The following is a 10,787-nucleotide window of genomic DNA, read 5'->3' on the forward strand; positions in this document are numbered from 1 at the left end:
TCCAAATTATTTGTAATTTCTATGACATCAACATCAAAATTCTCAGCAGAAAAATAACATTTTTTGTCCTGTTCCAGGTTATGATGAATTCAGTTCTGTTGACTTCAGTGGTACATTTTATGTCAATACGGACCGGGATGATGACTATGCTGGATTTGTCTTTGCTTACCAGTCCAGTAGTCGCTTCTATGTCCTGATGTGGAAACAAGTTACTCAGACATATTGGGAAGACAAACCCACCAGAGCTTATGGTTACTCAGGGGTATCACTTAAAGTAGTGAACTCCACAACTGGCACTGGTGAACATTTGAGAAATGCTCTTTGGCATACTGGAAATACACCTGGACAGGTAAGAGGTGTTGTATAATTTCCATTCAGCAATATCCTGTCTTTATTAAGAACAAAAGATCTCTGCTGTATCAGACCAAAAGTTTATCAAGTCCAATATTCTGTTTACACATTGGCCAACCAGTGGCATAGGGAAACCAAATGGCATACAAATAGCGCTGTATCCCTGTACTGAGCCTTCTCACACAGGACTTTATCAGACGAGGGGAAATTGGAAGGTTAAAGTGGAGACAATGCAAGGTCATCCATGACTTAGGGACAACTTCGCAGCTGATTATCACATGGCCCTGCATGCAATCAGGACAGAATCTAGGGAGAAAGTGAGGAGAATCAAGAAATGAGCAAATTTGCAAAACAACCGTATTTACATGTCCAGTTTGCTTGCGAATTCATTCCCTTTGTGTAAAGCCAGCCGGGTGGAAAGCAAGCCTCCGGATGGCTCCTGTTCCCAGATTTCCCAGCGTACCTTGCTTTCCCAGGGAGAGGCAGGCAGGCCTGATTCTTAAAGGGGTACACAAGCACTTCCCTTGCCCCACTCCTCTCCTCCTCTTGGCTGCCTCTAATTAAGGACGCAGCTGCTGGGGGAAAGGCAGAGGGAGAGGACATTTTGACATTTCTCCTGGACAGGAGGGAGAAATGGAGGACATGCCCTGGAAAAGGAGGGCAACTTGACACTTTATCCATTTTTGGGATGACAGCACATAGCTCCATGTATGAAAAAGTGCATAGAGTAGCTAACCCTCTTAACTGAGAAGTATCCCTGCATGCAATTCCAATTTTGTACATTCCTTGATTCTCTGACCTTGCATGCTAGTATTTGATTGGTAAATCATAGCAGCAGAAGAGTGACTTCACCACAGTACGAGAATATAAAGATGATTATCAGCATGTTTTAAACTACTGGATATACACAACTACAAGTTGAGAAATTTATGCCCAAAAATTGGCCCTAAAATCTGGGGTCAAATTATATAAGGGTCAATACAGTCACCATGGGTTGAGACTGAGTGGAGGACAGTTAACAACAACAACAAACAGTAATATTGCTCATAAAGCTCCTTTAAAAAGCAGTCCTGATACCCCACTCTCCGTGCCTCAACGAGCTGTGAGGCACCAGTGTGAATGTGCATGAAGTGATTCTCTTCTCAGTCCTATCTCCAAACCTTCCCTCCTCCTCTTCGCACTTCCCCATTTCCCCTCCACTTTCAAGCTGATCTCCAGACCTTTCCTCCTCTTTGCATTTCACCATTTCCCCTCCACTTTCAAGCTAATCTCCAAACCTTTGCTTCTCATCCTCCTCCTCTTTGCATTTCCTTTGAAAACCAAGCTTCTCTTCCCCCCCTCCACTTCCACTTTGAAGCCAATCTTAAAACCCATCTCCTAAATTCTACCCTTGACTTATCCACGGGCCATATCAAAATCCATCATTTTGGCCCTAAAACCTTCCCTCGACTCATACATGAGTCTTATGCACTATATATGGTACTTTATGACTTCAAATCTACAGCAGTGATTCTCAATTTTTATCCTCCAAGTGTTTGGGACTTCAGCTTCCAGAAGCCCCAACTATCATGCCTTATGATCAGGGATTTGGGGAGTTGTATCTCAAAACATCTGGAAGAGCAAATATTGAGAAACACTGATCCAAAAGAGAGAAACCACAGGAACCTGATTTCTTCCAGTTGTAACAAGTCATTCACAAGGCTTCCCTCCGCCCCCCAAAAATGATTTTGTTTTTGTTTTTCCTACCACAGGTCCGTACCTTGTGGCATGATCCCAAGAATATTGGTTGGAAAGATTACACTGCCTACAGGTGGCATTTGATCCACAGGCCTAAGACAGGATTAATAAAGTAAGACATTTCATATGGCATTGCTTTCCCAGTCAATCACAAATAAGGCTTTACTTAGGAGTTTATCACATTGAGACTGATATTTATTTATTTATTTATTTATTTATTTATTTAGGTATTTATATCCCACCCTTCAGCCCTAATGGCTCTCAGGGCGGCTTACAATTGTTATTTTTAATCAGACAGTTCCCTGCCCTCAGGCTTACAACCTAAAAGACACGAAACAAAAGGAGAAGGGAATGGTGGAGGGAAAGGGGATGAGGTCCAGTGGTTCTTCTCTCCCTCTGAGGCCTGGACCAAGGCAGATGGATTGGAGGGAGGGCTCTTCCTTTATGATTTTGATGTTAAAGAGAGATTAAAGTGAATTTAAAGCATCCTGCAAATGAAGCAGAAATTGTGAGTAATTGCACAAATGATTATCACATGCAATTGCACAAATAAAATGATAGTGAAAGTGCATCGCCAGTGAAATCCCAAAAGTAACAAAATGTGCATTAATGCTTCCTTTGTGACCACTTTCATGGTGAGTTTTGTGCGACATTGTGTAATTACGTATTTTTTCTGGGATATTCACCGGATAAACTCCCAGTCTCCTTTGTGTGATAAACTCCTTAATGGTATGTAAGCAAATACTAGTTGTCATTTCATTCATGGCATCCTTTTTCTGTTTATTGACTAAAGATCTGGGTGGATTCTGAATAGTTTGCTATTGTTAAAACTTTGCATGCCATCAGATATATTCAATTTCCATTGAATAGGTCTCATAAACAAAGCCTATTATTCAATAAAAATAATACTTGGACAGGAGCTGTTTTTTTCTCCTTTCTTTCTTAAAAATTGGACTTTGGAGGGAGTAGGAGAAGAAATGAAAGAAGAAAGTAAAAAGATTCCTCAAGGGGAAACTAAATGTACAAAATATACAATTGTACAAATGAACTAAATGTGTCAGATGTATAATATCCTTCTCAGCATAGATCTACTGACTAGGCTGACATGAAAAAAGCAGAAAGTAGTATCTATAAAATTACTGATACCCACAACATAAAGAGCTGTGAATGCTAGACAGATTGGTTCATGTATGGACTCTGTATGGAGTAGACCCTGTGTTAGAACAGTGCTGGGAACCTGCAGCCTTCCTTGTATTGTTAAACTCCAGTTCCCATCTGTCCTAGCCAGTTTGGCCAATGACGGGAGTGATAGTTTATGAATATCTGGAACACCACAGGATCCAAGTCATATGTTTTAGAAATGTCTGGGTATTTCATATCTCAGTCCCTTCTTAAAAGGTCTTTCATTTAGCTTGAACGATAACCTGTCACTTAAACATTGCATCTAATCTACATGGTATTATTTCTTCAGAGTTTTAGTATATGAAGGGAAGCAAGTTATGGCAGATTCTGGACCAATCTATGACAAGACCTATGCTGGTGGGAGGTTAGGTCTATTTGTCTTTTCACAAGAGATGGTATACTTTTCTGACCTCAAATATGAATGCAGAGGTAAGTAAAGATCTTCAACAATTTTGTGGTCCCAGTCATTTCAGCTTCATAAAACAATTAGAAGATTCCTTAAATTAAAATATGCTTAGCCAGCAAGATAGTTAGTGGATGCAATTTTGGGGCTGGTTTATAGATGTAGGTTTATTACTTGGTAATTACTGTATATACTTGTCAATAAATTGAAAAATTTATACAGTGGACCCTTGTTATACGCTGGGGTTTGGTTCCAAGATTTGTGTATGCTCAAGTCTCATTAAATATAATGACATACCAAAATGGTGTCCCTTATAAAAAATGGAAAATCAAGGTTTGATATTTAAAATTTATACTTTTTTTGAACATTTCAAACCATGTATGCTTGAATCTGTGTATAAAAAATCTGTGTATAAGAAGGGCCGACTGTACCAAAAATGGATCCAAAAATCCTGAGTAGATTTATATATGGTAACGTTGGCATAAAGTCCAACTAGAAGTATATTTTGCTCCTGGACCTCTATTTCTACTCCTATATAGTGCCCCTTTCCATCCTTAAACATTTCCTTTGCCTGAATTGTTGCTTTTACATATAATACCACTCCTTTTTTTTCTTTTTTGAGCTGCTGACATAAATTCTCTACCAAAATTTTTATTTGTTAAAAATCTTTCTTCTCCTTTTTAAATTATTGTTTCCTGTAAACAAACAATTTCATTTTTAAACTTTTCTAAATAGCGGAAGATTTTACTTCATTTCTGTGCAGAGTTTAATCCTTTGACATCTCAGGATATAACTTTCATTATTACTTAATATTTAGTTTCAGAGTCCAGAATTATCCTGCGGAAGGGATATTTCAAAGAGCCATGGTGGGAGGGAGCAGAGGTTGATTGGCACTTCCTTTTGTCTGGGGAGACCATCCTGTAAAAGAAATGTTACCCTCCCAAACTGCTATCTTTGCCTTGCCAGTGAAAGAGTTACCTCTGCAACTGAGGAAACATCCGTCAGTATTAGGCTTTTCTTCCCCTTTAAAAACTTGAGCAGTGCTTCCTTCCCCCCTTTTCCTGAGGTAGCCTCTCTTGCTAGGAGATTTCACTAGATCAACTGCTTCAAGAAAGGAGAGGGTTTTTAAAGGAGCAGGAACCTTAACACTCAAGCATCAGGAAAAGGAAAAGGAGACAGATTTTTCCCCCCTAAACCACTTTGACATGGGTGAATACTGGGCAAAACTTGCACAGAATTCTTGCTTCTTCGTTATTCTTTCCAACTGACATTCCTCAGTTGTCCTCAAATCCTTTTTGTTGTTGTTGGGAAATGAATAATGATGAATATTCTATGCATATCTACACCAGATCCCCAAGTGAACTGACTCCATTGTAAAGAAAACAGCTTAATGATGCATTAGGTGGTATGAAATTCTTTCTCTGGAGTTAGACTTGGAGTTTCTCACTGGTGTTTGAAAGCCATATCCTAGTTTTGTAGTCATAGCCATGCATGTAGTAAACAATGACTGAGTGAGAGTAATTTCTAACCTTTCCCTTAATTCCTATTGGTTAATAATGTAGGAAAGAGATGTTTGTTTTCAGCTGTTTCAAATATTCAAATACTTTGAAGGAAGTAAACAAATTACCATTTTAAACCTACTTACTTCAAAGTAGTCTAAATTTTAGAAAATTTATTATTTCAGATAACTTGGAATCTACAGTGACTGTGCTGCCTGGTCAGTTCTGGCAGCTGTAGTCCAAAAAGTAACTTTTCTAGACTTTGAGCAGGTTCCTCTGAAATCAATTTATGAGATTAGTAGAACACATTTATAAACAGACCTGCTTAGGGATGGTACATTCAGTCAGAGGTCCAGGCAGACAACAATGTAAACAGATGATAATAATAATAATAATAATAATAATAATAATAATAATAAAATTTATTTATATCCCATCCCTTTGAGGTCAATTGGGGCGGCTAACAGCAATAAAATACAATACATTATACATCAAAATTCCCTCCCCCCCCTAAAAATTATTAAATCACTTATAATTAAAACCAACAAATTAAACAACTTTAACACATACACATTACAAGACAAAAACAAGCCAAAACAAAACAAAACAAGTAAAACAAAACAAAACAATAAACTATGGTGGCATTTCCAGGGAGGATAAGAAGAGAGTTCCTGAGGCTGGGTTTATCTATCCTGGAAAGGCCTGCCAGAAGAGATCCGTCTTGACAGCCTTTTTAAAGATGTCTAAAGATGTCAATTGACGGATCTCGTCCGGCAGGTCGTTCCATAATCTGGGGGCGACAACAGAAAAAGCCCTCTGGGAGGTAGCCGAAAGCCTAGATCTTTGAGGGGAGGATTATATGGGAGGATTATCTGCGGGGAGGATTATATGGGAGGAGGCGGTCCCTGAGATAGTTTGGACCCAAGCCATTTAGGGCTTTAAAGGTGATAACCAACACCTTGTACTGGGCCTGGAAACTAATAGGCAGCCAGTGGAGGGACTTTAATACTGGAGTAATATGGTCCCTCCTAGATGTTCCTGACACTACTCTGGCCGCCTGCACTAATTGCAGTTTCCGAATCAAGCACAAGGGTAGCCCCATGTAGAGCGAATTACAGAAATCTAGACGTGAGGTTACTAGCGCGTGTACAACAGTCTCGAGATCCCTTACTTCCAGAAAAGGGTGCAGCTGGCGTATCAGCCAAAGCTGATAACAGGCGCTCCTGACCGTCGCATTCACCTGATTTGTCATCAGGAGCGACGAGTCAAGGAGCACCCCCAGACTGCAAGCACAGGCACTAGAGGAGAGTGTGACCCTGTCCAGGACTGGAGGTTGCAACCCAATTCTTGGTTTCAGGGCCGCTACCGTGAGCACCTCTGTCTTGTCCGGATTCAGTTTCAATCTGTTTACCCTCATCCAGCCCATTACTGCTTGGAGACATTCATTGAGAGAGGAGATGCCATTAGAATTCGAGGCCGACGAACGAGACACGAAGAAATAGATCTGGGTGTCATCAGTGTACTGATAACACCCAGCTCCATAACTCTGAATAATCTCACCCAGCGGCTTCATATAGATGTTAAATAACATCGGGGACACTATAGCACCCTGTGGAACCCCACAGGTGAGCTCCCTTTTACTGGAGCAGCTGTCCCCGAGCAGCACCCTCTGGGATCTGCCTGAGAGGAAGGACCGGAACCACTGCAATGCAGTGCCTCCGATACCTAACCCCCTCAGGCGGTCCAAGAGGATGCCGTGATCTATCATGTCAAAAGCCGCTGAGAGGTCTAGGAGCACCAACAGGGTCACACTACCCCTGTCGATGCTCAGACGCAGATCGTCGGTCAAGGCAACCATGACAGATAAAGTAGCAAAGCAATTAGATTATGAACAATCAGTCAGATTCCACACAGTAATTAATATGACTTGCAGATTCACATTGTACATACTGCAACATGTATCTAATTCCCAAATGTGAGTTTTTATTGACTCTGTGTGTGTGTGTGTGTGTGTGTGTGTGTGTGTGTAAAATTGTCCCAAGTGTGCATTGCATACAGCCCAATTTTCCTTTGTCTTTATTGCAGATGCCTGAACAAAAGCTGCTGCATAACCAGCAAAGTACTGTAGATGCCATTCAACGTAGACACCTCTGTACATCCTGGTACTCCCAATTCCTCACTCTGTTTTCAACTTTCCCTCTGGCATGTTCCCCTGACCGTGTACCTCTTTTGCTGCCAGGAGGGAACCCTTCAATCTTACACCTAAGTGCCTTCTAAGACCTTGGACCAAAAGGGCCTAAATGTGACCATCAAATCCACCACTGAAGCAAAACCAGATTGCTGTGGAGAGTGAAAACTTAGCAAACATGTTTGTTCATTTGCTTAGACTTTTTTTCTGATGACGTTTACAGTTACATTGTAAAAGTGTAATTACTTAATGTATTTATATAGATTATAGATATGGTGGGATGTGATGTAGCAGGGGAAGATCGATGTCAAGATGGATTGGGTTGGAAAGTAGTCAGAAGGCAGATCACTTCTGTAATCCACATTGCTCATATCAGGGCTGGGCCTTGGTGATAACACAATCTGGGAGATAAATTTCAACCCAATTAAGAAGGAGTTAATATGAAATACTTTCTCCACTAAGAAGCCATGCGAAGTCCAGATTAAAAGATTAAAAGATGGTTCCATGCACTAATAATTTTTAGCACCTTTTAAGATGAACCTAGGGATGCACATCTTTGCTTCTTTTGTCTCACATTCAAGATGAAAACATTTCACAGGTCTTCTCTCCTGTGTGTGAGATTGTAAGGGTTTTGAGTGATTTTTTCACATGGGAAGTTGGTGAAAATTTTGTGAAGGGTTTTATTTAACACAAAAACCTGTTTTGCACAAAGTATTGTTCTTTCGGCAACATACAATATTCTTTTTGCAAAATACTGTCATTTCACGTGGACAACAACCCTCCCCCAGCTTGTTTTTTTCACCCTCTGCAAGAGTGAAAAATACTGACATTTCTTTTCATAGGATGTCTCAGTGTATTAAACACCCTATCTTGTTGACAATGAGAACACTGTGACTAATCTACATCCCTAGATTAAATGTGTGCTAATTATTAAAAATAGTTGATTTTGTGTGTGTGTGCTAATAATTGGTACTAGCCCTTCAGCAGTTATAGTTAAGTTACAGCATAACAGTTTGTATACAAACTTCAGATGCTATACTTGTTTCTGTTCTACAAAAGTGAGCTTGGAATTATTTCTCATGGAGGTAACCTGTAAGAGAGTGCTCAGATTGACACAATCCATCATGCACTGTATGTGGACATCACTGAATCTATTCTCATGAGCAGGATTAGCGCCGAAACAGACAGCTGCATTAAGACAGCTTCATGCCAGCTTTGTGATGTGGAGTTTAGATGTACCACACCACTGAGTCACCTACAAGCTGTGGCGATTACACACTTTCCGGCTTCTGGGCAACTCGGGGTGTGGCATTTAGATGCCACTTGCCCCAAAGCCAGTAAAAAGTTGGCTCTAGAGACAAAGGGGTGGCTTTTTTCAAGCCCAAATAGGAATGGATTATTGCCATTCCTATTTGGGGTGGAAACTGGCTGGATTGGGGCTACATGTCTGTTTGCCATGTCCCGATCCAGCCTTAAATGGGGCAGCTCCAAACCACCCCATTGAGGTTTCACCCCTTACTCATAATTCCAGGGCAGTGGAGTAATGTAAGTCATTAAAATTTATCAAATGTGTGTGAGTGTGTGTGTTTTTAATGTTTATGTCTCCAAAGGAATTATTCTAATAGCACTTAGTGGAAGTACTGTAGTTCAGGAGCAGAGAACATGCTTTTCATGTGAAAGATCCCAGATTGAATTTCCAGACATCTCCAGTTAAGGTTAGGGATAGATTGTATGAAAAATTAGAGAACCACTGCCAGTCAGTGAAGATGAGTTGAGGAACATCCCCCCCCCCCCCCCACCTTGAGAAGTTGCTGGACTGTGACTGAGATGCTATATGGTTGATCTTACCATAAAAGTTTCATGTGTGCAACTCTAGCTCCCTGTCACCACTCCAAGGCACTTTGATACTACCATACTCTGTACTGTGATGCCCGCCCCCCCTTGATGGTCCATTCACTGCCAGCAGAGAGAGATTGGAGAAGCATATGTCTGTGTCCTCATAGCCAGATGCAGCCTGAGGACATACTGAAGTATGCTGGTGTCCTTTGGAAGTCTTAGTGGATGATGTCCTCATTCTGTATTTAGCTGTGAGAACAGTTGCTTCTCCAGTCCCCTACCAGCCATCTGTACCAGTAATGGAACAGCTTGGAGGGGTGTGTGCTATTGGTATACAGTGGTGAGTTGGGGGAGCTTGAATTGCTCCAGAGGGTGGAAGAGTATACTACCTTCTATAAAGACTAAAACCAGACATAAAGGTGGACTTGTGCCTGCATATGTCACTAACATGATGTCAGCCTGTTGCATCATATCTGGCCAGCACAGACAATGGTGAGAGATTCTGGGAGTGTCAGTCCAATCTGAAGAGCCATAAAATTGCTTAGCTTTGGTGTAGATAATATTCTAGATGAATCAATGGCCTCACTTAGTGTGTTCTGCTGCAGAGAAAACCAGCCTTACATGAAGCCAGGCTAGAATATTCTGCTTTGCATATTCTGTAACTGTTCTTTTGACTTGAAATAGGACTGCTCTGAAGTAAATTTAAAAATGGTTTGTGTATATCAGAAACAACCGTAGATGTCCCTTTTATAAGAGAGGTTTCACTTGGCTTTCAATATAAATTGCCCTTCTGCCTCAGATATGCACTCAGCATTTCATTTTTTGTGACATGTGTACTCTGTGGATATGTGGAAGAATGCCTGGTGCTTGGCACTGTGTTTTTTATACATCTTTCCCATCTAAAACATGACATGGGTGTTAAATTGGAAAGACAGAGCAGGAAGGCAGCACACTTGGTCATCAGGTAAAGTTTAAAATTAGCCTGTAGAGAACTTAATTTGCACTAATAATAGAAGCAAGTATATGATGAACAGCAGTTTCTGAATATTGTGCCCTTGAAGCATCCATGTAAATAGTTCTGGGCCAGGTGAAGCAACATTATTCCAGCAAGCACTTCAATACCCCTGTACCTTCCTGATCTGGGTTTCTGTGGCAAAACAATTATGACCAAAATCTGACAATATATTAGGGTTCCAATTACAAGGAAATTAACAATCTATTTATTATTGTACTGTGCAGATGTCTTGTACAGTAATTTTTGAAGGCATACCACAGAACACATTAACAATGAAAGATGAAGCTGGCAACAGGATGCTTTTAAAAGTCAGACCAGTAGATATGAATCCACTGTGCTATACATGTGATTTATATAAGTTACATTAATTTTGGAATGCTCTGAATCATCAAATAAACTAAGGGACCACTGAGACCTTGTAATTAGAACCTTGATATTTACCATTGACCTCAACATTTGAATCTTTTTTGTATGCCTGCTGTGTATAGGACTTTTAAAGAAAACTTGCTGGAAAAGGATCAACCTTTTATCATAACCACATACAATTATTCAGTTATACAATAGTATGTACATATT

At 40.4% G+C, this 10,787-nt stretch overlaps 1 protein-coding gene across 1 annotated transcript in view; it reads left to right on the forward strand.

The window, feature by feature from the left end:
* The window catches only part of THBS2 (thrombospondin 2), a 61,576-nt gene extending 57,869 nt beyond the window's left edge, over positions 1-3,707 (forward strand). The window contains exons 19-21 of the mRNA XM_089528414.1: positions 78-349; positions 2,103-2,200; positions 3,560-3,707. Coding sequence (XP_089384540.1) covers positions 78-349; positions 2,103-2,200; positions 3,560-3,707 — 518 coding nt within the window. The remainder of the gene's footprint in view (positions 1-77; positions 350-2,102; positions 2,201-3,559) is intronic.
* Positions 3,708-10,787: the final 7,080 nt, after the last annotated feature.

This window comes from Sceloporus occidentalis, unplaced genomic scaffold (assembly GCF_023333645.1).
Source record: "Sceloporus occidentalis isolate IW3139 unplaced genomic scaffold, rSceOcc1.0.p SCAF_6, whole genome shotgun sequence".
In the NCBI taxonomy this organism is placed as follows: domain Eukaryota; kingdom Metazoa; phylum Chordata; class Lepidosauria; order Squamata; family Phrynosomatidae; genus Sceloporus; species Sceloporus occidentalis.